General features: G+C 38.3%; 1 protein-coding gene and 1 long non-coding RNA gene across 2 annotated transcripts in view; one reads left to right on the forward strand and one right to left on the reverse strand.

The window, feature by feature from the left end:
- LOC120857733 overlaps positions 1-4,094 on the reverse strand; it is a 10,389-nt gene extending 6,295 nt beyond the window's left edge. The window contains exons 1-2 of the long non-coding RNA XR_005719723.1: positions 3,948-4,094; positions 486-555 (exon numbers count right to left, since the gene is read on the reverse strand). This is a non-coding gene — a long non-coding RNA (uncharacterized LOC120857733). The remainder of the gene's footprint in view (positions 1-485; positions 556-3,947) is intronic.
- The window catches only part of YEATS4 (YEATS domain containing 4), a 25,335-nt gene continuing 13,595 nt past the window's right edge, over positions 4,088-15,827 (forward strand). Inside the window, exons 1-6 of the mRNA XM_040233428.1 lie at positions 4,088-4,415; positions 7,267-7,386; positions 9,874-9,940; positions 10,043-10,137; positions 14,228-14,320; positions 14,412-14,499. Of these exons, the coding sequence (XP_040089362.1) occupies positions 4,365-4,415; positions 7,267-7,386; positions 9,874-9,940; positions 10,043-10,137; positions 14,228-14,320; positions 14,412-14,499 (514 nt within the window). The 5' untranslated portion in view covers positions 4,088-4,364. The remainder of the gene's footprint in view (positions 4,416-7,266; positions 7,387-9,873; positions 9,941-10,042; positions 10,138-14,227; positions 14,321-14,411; positions 14,500-15,827) is intronic.

Here is a 15,827-nt window from a genome sequence, read left to right on the forward strand (position 1 = left end):
CAACTTAGCAGGCACAAAGGGAATTACGAACAGTTATAGTCATGAGTGACTAATATCATTCATAGATAAAATATTTTTCATTTAAATACATGTTATTATACAAATTAATTTTAAATCATTTAAAATTTTTAAGAGGTTATAAATTCTCAATGTTTACAGTCAGATACTTCTACAAGATTTTTATGTAACTCCCCATTTTTCCCTCTTCACATGCAGCTGTTTTCTACTTTTTTAGCTTAATGTTAGAATTCTAGGCAACAGGCACCAAAACTACTGAACACCAGAGCAGTAAGCACTGAAGCCCTAGAGCCCATGCTCTCCAACAAGAGAAGCCACCGAAATGAGAAGCCTGAGCACAACTAGAGTGTAGTCCCCACTTGCTGCAACCAGAGAAAGCCCCTGTGCAGCTCAAAGACCCAGCGCAGCCAATAAATAAATTTAATTAAATTTAAAAACGAATCCTAGGAAGTTCCCTGATGGCCTACCTGTTAGGTCAGTACTTTCAGTGCCATTGCCTGGATTCAATCCCTGGTCTGGGAACTGAGATCCCAGAAGCTATGAGATATGACCGAAAAAAGAAAAAAAATTATATTTTCTCCCATGGTTTAAAGTGTCAGACTTGTATTGTTCCTGATGTTGGTTCCTACGGTGGAAGTTAAGGATTAAGTTCTATTTCCTCCTGTATCTCATCACACATGGCACCTTTCCCTAAAACCCATCCTTCCAATATAATTACATATACTTTTTAAGATCAATACTCAGTATTTACATAGCAGTGGCACCCCACTCCAGTACTCTTGCCTGGAAAATCCCATGGATGGAGGAGCCTGGTGGGCTGCAGTCCATGGGGTCGCTAAGAGTCAGACACGACTGAGCGACTTCACTTTCACTTTTCACTTTCATGCATTGGAGAAGGAAATGGCAACCCACTCTAGTATTCTTGCAGGGAGAATCCCAGGGATGGGGGAGCCTGGTGGGCTGCCGTCCATGGGGTCACACAGAGTCAGACACGACTGAAGCAACTTAGCAGTAGCAGCAGCAAATACAATTACTTTCTTCTCTTATGCAAGATTTTATTTTCCTTAGAGCCAGTAACTGCATATTTGTTATATTGGCTTACCTTTATTTGTATCTATCATTAGTTCAATTCCCAAACTCTAGGTCTCTTTTTTCTTTATTGAGGTATGGTTCATGTACAATATTACTAAGTTTGCAGTGTATGACATAGTGATTCACAATTTTATAGGTTATATTTCATTTAGTTATTATAAAATATTGGGTATATTCCCTGTATGGTACAATATATCCTTGTAACTTATTTATTTTGGACTGTGCTGCATGGCTTGTGAGATCTTTGTTCCCAAAGCAGGGATCAAACACATGCACCCTGCAGTAGAAGTGATGAGTCCTAGCCACTGGATGGCCAAGGAAGTCTCAGTTTATTTTATACATGCTAGTTTGTACCTCACAATCCCCACTGCTCTATGTCTTCAGAGGCAGCGAGAATTTCATTAGTCTAACCTTGCTCTGAGTTTTTTTTTCCATTTCTGTTATCATAGTTTTAATTTCCAACAACTCCTTTTCATTTTTGAATACTCTTTTCTCCTTGTTTTGTGTCATGCTTGCTATTTCTTATTCTGTATATAGTATTAATATATTTACTATATATAATAATATGTAGTAAATATATATTACTATAATATTAATATATATAGTAATATATAGTAAATATATTTATTTTTGATATAGTACAATAAGGGCTTCCCTGGGAGCTCAGCTGGTAAAGAATCCACCTGCAATGCAGGAGACCCTGGTTCAATTCCTGAGTCAGGACAATCCCCTGGAGAAGGGATAGGCCACCCACTCCAGTATTCTTTGGCTTCCCTGTTGGCCTGGATGGTAACGAATCTGTCTGAAATGTGGAAGACCTGGGTTCAATCCCTGGGTTAGGAAGATTCCCTGGAGGACGGCATGGCAACCCACTCCAGTATTCTTGCCTGGAGAATCCTCATGGACAGAGGAGCCTAGTGGGCCTCAGTCCATGGGGTCACAGAGTTGGACATGACTGAGTGACTAAGCACAGCACACAGCATATTAATAATAACAGTTTGATTGATTTTGATTTTAGTTGACTTCTCTGTTTCCTCTAATCTGCCATTTTGCTTGTTTACTTTGGATTACATCTTTCATACTAGAGGCATTTCTCTGTTATTTGGCAATCCTTGGTTATCTACTTAAATTTAGGATTGGGAAACTTTAAAAGTCATTTAAGGTTCTGAGGGCCTGTGTGGATTTGACCATAAGTACTTCACTGAAGGATGACCTGGTGGGTTGAGTCAGTTTCACTGAGGCTCCTTAGATCTCTCCTCTTAGACTGGTCACATCCCCCAGGGCAGCCTCTCCCTATTCTCTACTAGAAAAAAAAAGCCTGGTTGCCAGTATTTTAGAGTTAAATGACAGATGAAGTCTTGGTACCAGGCATGTGTTTAGCTAAACTGCCTATTTTCTGTAGGGTATTTCTCAGATCAAGAAGAAACAGATAGAACTGGACATGGAACCATGGACTAGTTCAAAATTGGGAAAGGAGTACATCAAGGCTGTATATTGTCACCCTGCTTATTTAACTTATAGGCAGAATACATCATATGAAATGCCGGATTGGATGAAACTCAAGCTGAAATCAAGACTGGAGATATATCAATAACCTCAGATATGCAGATGATACTACCCTTAAGGCAGAAAGTGAAGAGGAACTAAAGAGTTTCTTGATGAAGGTGAAAGAGAAGGCTTAAAACTCAACATTCAAAAAACTAAGAACATGGCATCTGGTCTATCACTTCATGGCAAATAGATGGGGAAAAAATGGAAACAAACAGACTTTGTTTTCTTGGACTCCAAAATCATTGTGGATGGTGACTGCAGCCATGAATTAAAGATGCTTGCTCCCTGGAAGAAAAGCTAAGAGAAAGCTAGACAGCATATTAAAAAGCAGAGACAAAACTTTGCTGACAAAGGCATGCCTAGTCAAAGCTATGGTTTTTCCAGTAGTCATGTACAGATGGGAGAGTTGGACCATAAAGAAATCTAAGCACTGAAGAACTGATGTTTTTGAACTGTGGTGCTGGAGAAGATTCTTGAGAGTCCCTTCAACAGCAGGGAAATCAAACCAGACAATCCTAAAGGAAATCAACCCTGAATATTCATTGGAAGGACTGATGCGGAAGCTGAAGCCCAATAATTTGGCCACATGATGCAAAGAACTGACTCACTTGAAAAGACCCTGATGCTGGGAAAGATTCAAGGTAGGAGGAAAAAAGGGCAACAGAGGACGAGATGGTTGGATGGCATCATCGACTCAATGGACAGAAGTTTGAGCAAACTCCAGGAGATAGTGAAGGACAGGGAAACCTGGTGTATGCCAGCCCATGCGGTGGCATAGCGTCAGACACGACTGAGAGACTGAACTACTTGCAAAGTAGTTAGTACCACAGAAGGGACAAAGGAGGGGAGGTCTGTTGTCACGTTAGGGATCTTAGAATCGAAACTGAGCAGAAAAAGGAAGGAAAGAGATGAAAAAGGCAGTAAATAAATTATAATAAATAAATAACAATGATAAATGATAATAAATAAATGTAAACAAATAATAAAAATAGAATAATAAATAAATAATCGATGCAACCATGTAAGTCTTGAGACTGCTCAGTTCAGTCGCTTAGTCGTGTCCGACTCTTTGCGATCCCACGGACTGCAGCACACCAGGCCTCCCTGTCTATCACCAACTCCTGGAGTTTACTCAGACTCATATCCATAGAGTCGGTGATGCCATCCAACCATCTCATCCTCTGTGGTCCCCTGAGACGGCTAGTTGAACGCAAAGAAAAGCGGTAGCCGAGATATCATGAACATAATTTCAGAACTGTAACGCTTTAGCGATGGCAATGTATCACCTCCAACAGCCAGTTTCTCTGTCACTGCGAAGCCAGGTGGTCTGGGCCGTCGACATGCTGACTGGAAATTCCCGGCTTCCTCTGACCCTGGCAACCGAGATTGGTCCGGCGACACCCCACAGCAACGGTCCTGCGCGTGCGCAGTGTAAGAGAGCTCGTCGCGCCTGCGCACACTTCGCGCTGCCGCCCACTCCAGATCCGACCTTACCGAGAGCAGAGCTGAATGGGCTTCCGGGACGCTGTCCGTGGCGAGGAGTTGGCGCTTCCTAGGCGACCGGAGCCCCGCTGACTCGTCCTCCTTCGACCAGAAACGCTCCTCCTGGGCCCGCGCGGGAGGAGTGGGGTCTCTGAGGGAGCGGCGAGCCCGCCGGCCCCGGTCTCTTTCCCTGGCGGCTGCGGCTTCTACCGTAAGACAATATGTTCAAGAGAATGGCCGAATTTGGGCCTGACTCCGGCGGGAGAGTGAAGGTCAGTGCGCGGCCGGTGCCTCCCCTCACGGAGTATCTTTTTCGTCCCGGCTCTTTCTAGCGCGGCCTGGGGAGGGTCAGCTTGTTCCCTCTCGCTCCTTCTTGCCTCAGGCTGAAACCAGGGTTTCTAGGAGGACGGCGACTCAGAGCCCCAAAGGGAAAATCGTGGTTTCATTGGGCCCCAACTTCAGGTGTAACCCCCCTCTTTCATCCCAGACAAAATAAACTGACATAATTCTTGGTGCCTGGGGGAGAGATGGACGTCGTCGCCAAGGAAGAAGCCACTTGGAGGGCTGGCAGATCCTGGCTTGGTGTTCATCCGCTGCCAACCCAGGTCACCTGTAAATCGGGGTCGGGGGCACCCACCTATTGTGGGATAACAACAGCCGATGCCATGCTAAAGAAGCACGTAGGTGAATGCTTTACCGGATTCTCTCAGCCCCTATTGCAGCCTTAAAAAGGCAATGTTACTCCCAGTATTTACAAGTGTGATAACATAGAGCTGGCGGATAGAAAAGTTCCGAAGACTTCCCCAAATTCGTAGTGTTTTAAAGCCTCAAGGCTACGGCCAGGATACTAATTAATCAAGGCAAAGAAGATGCCTGGCACATAGGCAACATTCAGTACACGTTAGTTTCTTAGGTTGTAATTAAAGTTATAATCGAGCTTAACGTGATGTTTGACACCGTGACAAATTTCCCTCCCACTTTAATAGTTACCTGGCACATTAATTTTTTATGTCACGACCAGCTGGTTCCTGATATAACATTGGTTTTTACCCCCTTCAGATTTTTATTTACCACAGAAAGAAAAATTTTTTTTCAAAAAGAAATCACCCAATTTTTGCACCAATCTAGTTGCTCTAGGTTTTAAGAACCCTTCTCCATATCATATTGTTTACAGAAATTTATGCTGTATATGCAGTTGTCATACACAGTGCTTTAATGCTTCTTATAAAGTGAGAGCTCTTTGAAAGTTTCAAAAGCTACTGAAATTAAATGGAAGGGGAAAGAGATGGCCAGGTAAAATTCACAGTAGTAGGAGTTTCATAAACATATTTTCTCTCTGCTTTGGGGCCAGATTTTGGAATGATAAGAAAGTACTACAGAAAAGAGGATTATAAAAAGATTGAAAAATAATAATAAAAAATAAGGAAAAAAGAGAAAACAGAAAAGAGGATTGTAAGATTAGCTTTCAGAGAAGAACTTGCAGAGCTTTCTCAGTTTGTAATCATGTTAGGTTCTAAAAGTCTTGTAAGTCCAAAATGAAGTGAGGAGATCAGGCTTGTAGTCCTCAAATGCTTTTCCACCAAAAATGGATGTGAGTTAGTCATTTAAAACTTAAAATTAGGGACCTGTTTCTTCTCCTTGCTGATTGTTACCTGATCTTGTAAGCACCTTTTTCCAATTTAGATAAATTTCATCCTAGTAGAAAGTCCACTGGCAAATGAAAGCCCTTTAAATATTTGAAGAACTCTACAAGTTCCTGTCGACACTGGCGCTATGAAATCTGTTACCTACTCACCTTGCCAGCGCTCCTTTGTGTTTATTCATTCAGTCCTTAAAGGTGAGGCCCTATCTTTGTGTGCCCCAAAAGTGCACTTGCTGTAATTTTTTTTTAATTTCCATACAAATTGCTTGCCTTCTTCTGAATTAACTTTAAGCTAATAGGTATTGATTTATTTGAGGATTACCTAGTCGCAATGAAGTTTTTCTCTTTATGACCAACCTACTGTATAGCAGGTGCAACTCTCGCAGCTTGGATGGGAGGGGAGTTTGGGGGAGAATGGATACATGTGTATGTATGACTGAGTCCGTTTGCTGTTCACCTGAAACTGTCACAACATTGTTAATTGGCTATACCCCAATACAGAATAAGAAGTTTGAAAAAAAAAAGGAAAAGCTTTTTCTATTTGTTCACCGCTTTTCCTCTTCTTATTACTTGTTGATTACATTGGCCCAACACTTTTTACATATGATATATCTTGGTCTTGACCTTCAGGTACACTCCTACTATTCAACAGTTAGTCTTAAATTCATGTGCAACATTCAGCATTTTCTCCTAAAATTTTTTTCTCTCTCCTTTTCATCATACTCTGCCTTTGCAGTTCTGAGATGTGCACAGAAACATGTACATGCATCACAGAACTGAGCACAAATATAGCAAACATGCCATCAGTCAAGTGTTTATCAAGCTTGACTCCTCCAAGTGCCTCCGCTATTACCTGAATTCAGATGTAATATTTAACTTGTTTGTTTAAATCTAATTTTTAAAGTCCCTTCCTAAGCATTACTATTCTTGAAATTGTGATTTGAATTGCTAGTTGTAGTTGTGGTTTTTCTAATATAGAGTAAAGTAAGCACAAGTAATAAAAAGAAAATACTTCCCTTATTCTACCAAAAAATTCTCTTCCAAACTGCCTTTAATTTTTGTACTGTGCTTTGGAAAACCCTGCTGTAAGCTGATTAATAAGGACATTACCATCAGGTGATGACAATCAAAGTTAGTGACTATTAATTCCTGGTTGTTCTTTAAAGTTTGTAAATAAAGAACCCTTTCTGTTTCTTTATTAAATAACCAGAGCAAAAATAGAAACTGTCAAAGTACTTTATATGATTTAAATAGATGTTTTCAAAGTGAGAACACTGTAATTATTGTGATGTTTAGTTATTTGTGGTAATATAAAATGAGGCTAATGGTCTGGAATTGATTTTTAAGGGAAATCCATGGTGTATGCAAACCTAGGTTGTTAGGCCGCCTGCCATTTCTTTAATCAGGCTTTCAAAGCTTTCCTTCTGTTTGTTTGGGTAATGATACAATGTTAATTTATGTTGAAATTGTTTTTCTTTTAGGGTGTTACAATCGTTAAACCAATAGTTTATGGTAATGTTGCTCGATATTTTGGAAAGAAAAGAGAAGAAGATGGGCACACCCATCAGTGGACAGTATATGTAAAACCATATAGAAATGAGGTAAATATTTCTTTTTCCTAAAACATTTTTGAAGCTATGGTTTGTTTTGCTTGAAGATAAATTATAATGTCATTTTATAGTAACTGATAATAAAATTGTCCCATTGTAGGATAACCGAGGTCCTACTGTGTAGTACATGGAACTCTGTTGAATGTTATTGGGAGGGGAGTTTGAGGGAGAATGGGTACATGTATATGTATGTCTGAGTCCTTTCACTGTTCGCCTGAAACTGTCATAGCATTGTTAATCAGCTTTACTGCAGTACAGAATAAAAAGTTTTTTTTTTTTTTAAAGGTAAAAAAATTGCCCATTGTAGAAATGTTACCCCAAAAGTTGAAAGAATAAAGTAAGAACTGTTATCTTTGTATACTTGTTAGTAGAAATCAATTTTCCAAAACTGTTTTCTAATTAAAATTAAGTTATGAGCTTCCCTGCTGGCTCAGTGGTTAAGAATTCACCTGCTAATACAGAGGAAGTGGGTTTGGTCCCTGGGTCGGGAAGATTCCCTGGGAAAAACTTGGCAACCCACTCCAATATTCTTGCCTAGGAAAGCCCATGGACAGAGGAGCCTGGCAGGCTGTGGTCTGTGGGGTAGCAAAAGAGCTGGACACAACTTAGCGACTAAACAACAACAATGGTAACAAGAACTATCCTGTCTACATAGTATACATAGTCTGTCTTCTAATCGCCACCTCTTAAGGTAGCCTAGTGTATAAGCACATGTTTCAGGAATGATAAATTTAAGTTATAATTTGATAATCAGAGAAGATGAAAGACAAAACTGCTACATAATCTGGCTGGTGGTAGTTTGGTTTTGTGGCTGAATCTCCAATGCCTGGAATGTAGTCAATACATAGTAGGTATTCAGTAGGTACTAAATGAATAAATATTCCTCTGTTTAAAACCCTTCATTCTGTATGTCAGCTGTTATTGATCCAATATAGTGGAAGCAATAAGGCAAGTGAGAATTTATGTTATCATTGTTATCATTTGTCACCATCTGGAAACATCTGTCAAAGCATTTAGAGGCATCATGAAGAGATGTTAACTTCTGAAAAGTTGAAAATGGTGCCAAAAACCACAGGATAGATTCATAGCTTGATAATGATAAAGTTATCCTGCTTCAAATACTTTTACCACATGTAAGAGAGAAGAATTTTGGACTTATACTTTATCAAGGAGTGGGCACATTTTGTGAAGGAATCTAGTAACTATTCAATATAACTTTATAGTGTCAGTTTTAATGGTCATCTTCCCATGTAACCCCACACTGTGTTCAGTCATGTTTAATAAATTAAGAGATGATCAATTTAGAAGTAAATAAAACACAATATGCCTCACATTAAACTGCCATGTAGGACAGTTTATAGTGACTCAGCTCAGTGCCTGCGTGCTAACTTGCTTCTGTCGTGTCCAGCTCTTTGCAGCCCTATGGACTATGGCCATGCAGGCTCCTCTGTCTGTGGGATTCTGCAGGCAAGAATACCAGAGTGGGTTGCCATGTCCTTCTCCAGGGGATCTTCCACACAAGGATCAAACCCACATCTCTTATCTCCTGCCCTGGCAGGCAGGTTCTTTACCACTAGCGCCACCAGGGACGCCCACATAGAACTCAGTGCAGCCACAATTTAAAGGTGACTAGTTGAATGTAGCAGAGAAGGCAGTGGCAACCTACTCCAGTACTCTTACCTGGAGAATCCGAGGGACAGGCGAGCCCAGTGGGCCGCCATCTGTGGGGTCGCACAGAGTCAGACACGACTGAAGTGACTTAGCAGCGGCAGCAGCGGCCGTTGAATGTAGGCCACTGGAGCTGAAATTAAGCAAAAGACAGCACAGCAAGTAGTGTTGCAACCCAAAGTTATCTTAATCTCAAGGGCAAAGAAGATTCTAGTTGACCTTTGATTTCTGTTTATCTTTTCTTGGTATATTTCACCAAAAGACTGAATTAAAATAGTGAAACCAACTAAGCTTGATAATGTTTCTTCTTCAGCAGTTATACTATCACGTATTAAACAAAATTAAAAGACAAAAAACTTTCAAAGTCCACACAAAAACTTGTATGTAAATATTCAGTGACATTACTCATAATTGCCCAAATGTCTCCAAACTGATAAGTGGATAAATAAAATATCATGTATTCATACAGTGAAATATTATTAAGCAATAAAATGAAGTAATGATACATTCTGCTGCCACATGGAAAAAATGTATTTGTTTTTATGGAAAAATCAGAATTGATTTTGAATATTGTCAACAGAGATATTAGCAAACAATACTCAGAGGTACATAAAAATAAGATTTGTAACACACGTGAATAGAGACATATATATTTATATGTATGATGAATTATGAAAGAATCTGGCACAAGCTTCCTTTGTTTAAAATAAAAAGCAAACCTCCAGGTTGTAATTCATATTTCTTAGGCATTTCTTCCCTTCTAATTTTTATATGTAGATGGCAGAACTAATGAATTCCTCTGTATTTTAGGATATGTCAGCATATGTGAAGAAAATCCAATTTAAATTACATGAAAGCTATGGCAATCCTTTGAGAGGTACAGTAGTTCTGTGATTCATAACATACAAAATATAAAAGAACTAGGAAACTGTATCAGCAATTAAAAATTCCTAAATGTTTTCTTTTTTCTTTCTTTTAGTTGTTACTAAGCCTCCATATGAGATTACTGAAACAGGATGGGGTGAATTCGAAATAATCATCAAAATATTTTTCATTGATCCTAATGAAAGACCTGTGAGTAATGTTACTCTTTGTAGATATAAAATGGATTTTTTAGTAATTGTAAAAATGTAATAGTACATTAGACAACATATACAAGCTGTATGTTGACATTTTTTTTTATTCAAGTATAGTTTATATAAGTTTATGTCTTGCTATATCTTGCCATGCATTAAGGTTTTTCTTTTTTAAATGAAATGCCTTTCAAAAATCTATTATTTTCCAAGTATAAAAAGAAGGAATACAGTATGAACAGTTATTTGAAAGAAATCATGGAAATTATATGATTACTAAAGCAAAAAAAAGGTCTAAAATTCTTTAGTATTTTTTGGTTATTAGTAATAAACAAGTTGAGTCTGTACACTTTCTGAAATGGGAGTGTCCAGTTTTTTTAGTTAAAAACCCTAGAATGCCTTTTTACTTTTTCATACTGTCATCAGTACTAGCAGCTTTATCTTATTCATGATTCCTTATTATAACTACTTTTTCATCATTTGCTCTCTTCTTCCAGTTGTTGCTAGCCACTGTAAAAAGTCCCAGAAGGTTTCACTTTGAGCCCTCAGCAACTTGGTGAGGTTGGTGAGATCCTCTTTTTAGAGATGAGGATACTGAGGCTCCGAGATAAAGTCCTGTGCTCAAAAATACAGTTAATTGTGATAGAGCTAGTTTTTGAACCTGCACATTTGCATTCAGATGTCATACTCTTTCCTTTACTCTTTTGACTAAAACCACTAAGCCTGTTTTATTGTTAAACACAGAGTTATAACTCAGGCTATTTCATTGCACATTTGTATGGTCAGTGTTTAACTCCACTTTCAGGGTTTTAACATTCATCATCATCAATTTTCATCTTGATAGATTGAGTTCATTCCTTCAGCACCAAACATTTACACTTTAATTATCTGATTACATTTGTAAAACTGTGTGCTTTTAAAGGACTTGAATAGCACCTGGGCCAGTGATAGAATTAGTTCCTAACTAACTACACCAGAAATGCCTGAGGTATTTTTTAGAAGTTCAGACATCTAGTCCCCGTTCTCTGGATGGTGATTCATAGGTTTGGAGAGGGGCCAGCACCCCCAGGTAATTTTGATGCACAGTAAGATTTAGGACCGGTTGATGTAGACCACTACATAGAAGTTTCCTTTAGCCCCTCCAGTATAGTAAGAAAAGAAGACTAACTTCCATCATGAAGCGAAACATCCTGTTCAGATTTGGAGAAGTTCTAGTTTTCAGAAAGTTCTACTTTATATTAAGCTTCCTTGAACTTTTTCCTGATAACTCTTCATAGATTAGTTTGTTTTTATTTTCCTCCTGAAGATCCATCTAAATGGTTATTTAAATATCTTCCATGTGGTAATGTTTTGGTATCTCCTACCATTCTTGTCTTTCTGAGATACTCTCACAGATACTCTATTTGGCAAAAAATTATTAAATATATTTGCAAGATACTTCTCAGAGGGCAGGATACAAAGATCAGACACTACACCTATCCTTGATCAAAATAGTCTATTTGGGAATATAGAGCACAGAATATGGCAGATATTAAAGAGAGGGGAGAGGGAGAAATTGTTAATGTTATTAGAGCTGAGGTTCTTGTTAACTTTGTAAGGTTGCTTTGAATTCATTTTATTTTGAGAATGTGCTGGTTTACCTGTCTGCCGCCTCATCTGTCTCCCCCATCTCACCTCCCTGCCCCGCCTTGGAAAATACATCTCTGAAAGAAATCATTATATCCTGTAGCCTCATTATGAGACAGTTCTCAGAGTCTACTCTTGGGAAAGGAAGGTAATACATTCTTTTGCACTTCTGCAGTGATTAATTTATTGATAGGTTTTTATGTAGATCTACATGAACCTGAATTTTATCCACTCCAAACTGTTCTTGTGTTCTTTCAGTGTAATGAAACTATTATAGTTTTTCAGTTGACTCTTATAGAAAATAAGTCAATGAAGATTTATTTAAATTATAAAAGAAAGACATGGGTAACTTGTGATTTGCTTCCATTATCCAGTAACCTATTACAGTGAAGCCACTATGTAAAAGGAATGGTTGTTTCTAAAAGCAAAATACTAATACTAGGGTTTTATTCCTAGAAATAATGCCAGCAGGTATAGGCATTTTCATTGTTCTAAGAATCTTCAAGCATCAATGTAAATTAGAGACATATGTCTTGAAATTTTTCATTGTCTGTATCTGCATGAATGCCTCAGAAAATCTGAATAAGGTTGGGAAAGGACAGTTTTACGATGTAGTTTTCAATACTGCTCAAATTATAAAACACATACTATATAGTTTTTAAAATATTAAAAAATAGAATGTGCAAGCTTCCTGTATTAAGTTCCTACGGCTGCCATAACAGTATCACAAACTGAATGGGTGAGAACAGCAGTTTATTCTCTTGGTTCTGGAGACTAGAAGTCCTGTTTCAAGGTGTTGCCCATGCTCTCTCCAAAGCCTCTAGGGAAGGATCTTTTCTTGCCTCCTCTAGTTTGTGATAGCCCCAGGTGTTTCTTGGCTGTGGCAGCATTAACTCCAGTCTCTGCCTCCACTATCACATGGCCGTCTCTCCCTCGCCATCTCTGCGTCTCTTCCCTTTTTATGAGGATATCAGTCATATTGGACTAGGGCTCCCCCGTGACTTCATCTTAACTTGATTACATCTGCAAAGACTCTGTTTGCAAATATGGTCACATTCACAGGTACTGAGGATAAGTATAGATTCTTCACTATCTTTGGGGGCATATAATTTAACCTCATAACATAGAAACCCCATTTCTTGACCCCTTCTTCAAGAAAACGACAGTTACTGTTTTCAGTTCCTCTAGGAATTAACTCCCATGTATCTGATGTATTTAAATCCCTAAGTTTGGATTTTTCAATTTTAGATAGTGCCTCTCAACTCCTGAGGATGACACATGATCCTTTATCTTCATATTTCTTTATTTTTTCATTTTGCTGGTCAGAAAGGATGCCTAAGAAATAAATTTTCAGAGTAAATGCTCTCTAAAAATACCTTTATTTTTACTTCATGATTGATTGATTGGGTGAAGAATTCTAGGATCCACCGGAGGATATGCTCTCTTGTCTGTGAGTAAAAGGAGAAGAAGGAAGATTAACCAACCCAGCCACCAAAAGCATTCTTGATTTCTACACCTGCCAACTTTGAGCTTCCAGTCTCTCTCGGGCTCCACTGGGGCCACTGTCTCTCACCTCTGATATAGTTTTCTTCCCTAAGTTTTTAGGTTATGGATTTCCCCATTATGGTTTATCTATTGGTGTAGTCTCATCTGCTTTCTGTCATCCCAGAAATTTGTCAAATTATCTGCTTTAAATATGATGCCTGCTTTTTATGATGATTTTAGCTGACTTTTTGGAAAATTCTTGAAGTCCTCTTAGTTGCTTCTCCAACTTCAGCATGAACCTTTGATGTTTTACCCACTAGATTTTGTTTTGTACAAATAATCATACATTGTGCTGCAAAGTTTTTCCATTGATGTTTTATTATATCTGTTTCCAAGTATTTTGAAGAGAGGTTGCTCTTGCCAAAGTGAATTATCAGTGGCTGACTTTTCGCTTATTATGCTACTTATGTTATAATCTTAATATTACACCGGAGAAATTAACTTGTCCTCTAAAACTTGAGTATTTTAGTATTGATCATTCCTTTTGAAATCAAATCTTTTTTCCTCACAGTGAATGTGTAAACTTTATCTGTCACAGTTAAGCAAAGTTCATTTGTATAAGTAAAAGACTTTTTGTCTTAGTGATTTCCCAGTTTAATTTGCATAGCCGTATCTTATGTTATTTTTATATATAGTCACTCTCTGGAATGCTTTGTAGCCAGTCTTTACTTATCCTCTTTGTAGCATACATATTAAACATATGGATAGATGTTAATACCTAATAGGAAAATAAAAGTACAGTCAGAGTTCGGATGATCTGCCACTGTAAGTTGTAGTTGTGACAAGATCCTGAATTCGATAGGTTTACTGCTTTACTTTAGTAGTTACTTCTGTAACTGTAAATCAGTTAGAGAAATGATAATCTCACATGATGATGATAAAAACCATCCACGGATGTCATATCTGTTTTTATTTCACAGGTAACACTGTATCATTTATTAAAGCTGTTTCAGTCAGACACCAATGCAATGCTGGGGAAAAAAACAGTGGTTTCAGAATTTTATGATGAAATGGTAAGAAGATTTTATAATAAGAGTTTTTAAAGCATTTTCAGTTTGTAGATTTTGAAGTTACAGGGCTTTTTTTCCCATTCTATACCATTAGATATTTCAAGACCCAACAGCAATGATGCAACAATTATTGACAACATCTCGTCAGCTTACCTTAGGAGCCTATAAGCATGAAACAGAATGTAAGTACCATGAGTTTATAATTAATCCTGAGTAATAATATATTCAGTGATGGTGAAAGGATTGTATGATAAGTGACTATTAAATTTTTTTATTATGTATAGGTAAAATTTTTAGGAGTTTGGAAACAAAATATGTATTACCAAAGAACAAATAAGAAGGATGCTTTAAATAGTTCTCAAAGTAGGCCAACTTTCAAAAAGGTAAAAGACAGCTGCTCACACACTCTGAAATATTGTTTGTCTTTTATTCACTAATTCCATTTAAGTGTAGCTTGTCATTAATCTCACTGAACCTGTCACTCAGTCATCTTCTGTGTGTACTAGTTTTTGCTAACGATGGTGTAAAGAACCTTGCAGAACATTATACTTTAGTGTACTGTGGTTAGCATCTCTCTGTCTCTACACAGCATTTCATGCAGCTGCATCAATCATTTGCATATGTCATTCAAGATGAAACCTATTTAGCAACCCCATGTGGACTTTTATGTTACCATTTATTCAGTTGTTCCTTTGATCTTTCATTTATTTGCTTACAATATATATTGAGCATCAGTACTATGCCAAGCATTGTTCTAGGTTCAGAAGATAAACCAGTGTCTAAACCGGACAAAAGCCCTGTCCTCATGGAGCTTACATTCTAGTGGAAGGAAGAGAAATATCCAATAAATAGAACAATGGAACGTTAGGTAGTGATTGGATGGCATGGAGAAACCTAGAGCAGGTGAGGGAGTGCTTCTGGTGCAAGGAGATTGTTAGAGTTTTAAATATCATGTCAGAGAATGCTTCTTGAAATTGTGGCATTCAAGCAAATACCAAAAGGAGTGGGGAAATGAGCCATGCAGCTGCATGAGGGAGGGATGTTATGTGTAGAGGGGCAGCAAGGGCAGGAGCCCTGAGGTAAGAGCAGGCTTGGCGTATCCAAGGAACAGCAGAAAGGCCAGTGTGACTGGAGTGGAGGGAACATGGAGTGGCAGACGAGGCCAAAGAAGAAAGAAGTTAATAGAGGACCAGGTCAAACAGGGTCTTAAAGGTAACTATAAGGCCTTTAGATTTTTAAACTAAAGGGAGATGTGAAGTTTTTTTGTGGGTGTTGAGCAGCAGAGTGACACTATAAGAGTAACATTTTCAAAAGATCAATCACCCTGGTTGCTATATTGAGAGTAGACTATAAACCAGAAAGAGTAGAAGCAGAGTAGTTAGGAGGTTGTTGCAATTGTCCAGATGTGATAGAGCTGTGAGTAGTACCAATGGGACAGTAATGGAGGTTCTGTTTTAAAGATAGGTACAATAGGATTGCTGATGGTTTAATAAGATGTGAGAGAAGAAGG

This window comes from Oryx dammah, unplaced genomic scaffold (assembly GCF_014754425.2).
Source record: "Oryx dammah isolate SB20612 unplaced genomic scaffold, SCBI_Odam_1.1 HiC_scaffold_29, whole genome shotgun sequence".
Taxonomy (NCBI): Eukaryota; Metazoa; Chordata; class Mammalia; order Artiodactyla; family Bovidae; genus Oryx; species Oryx dammah.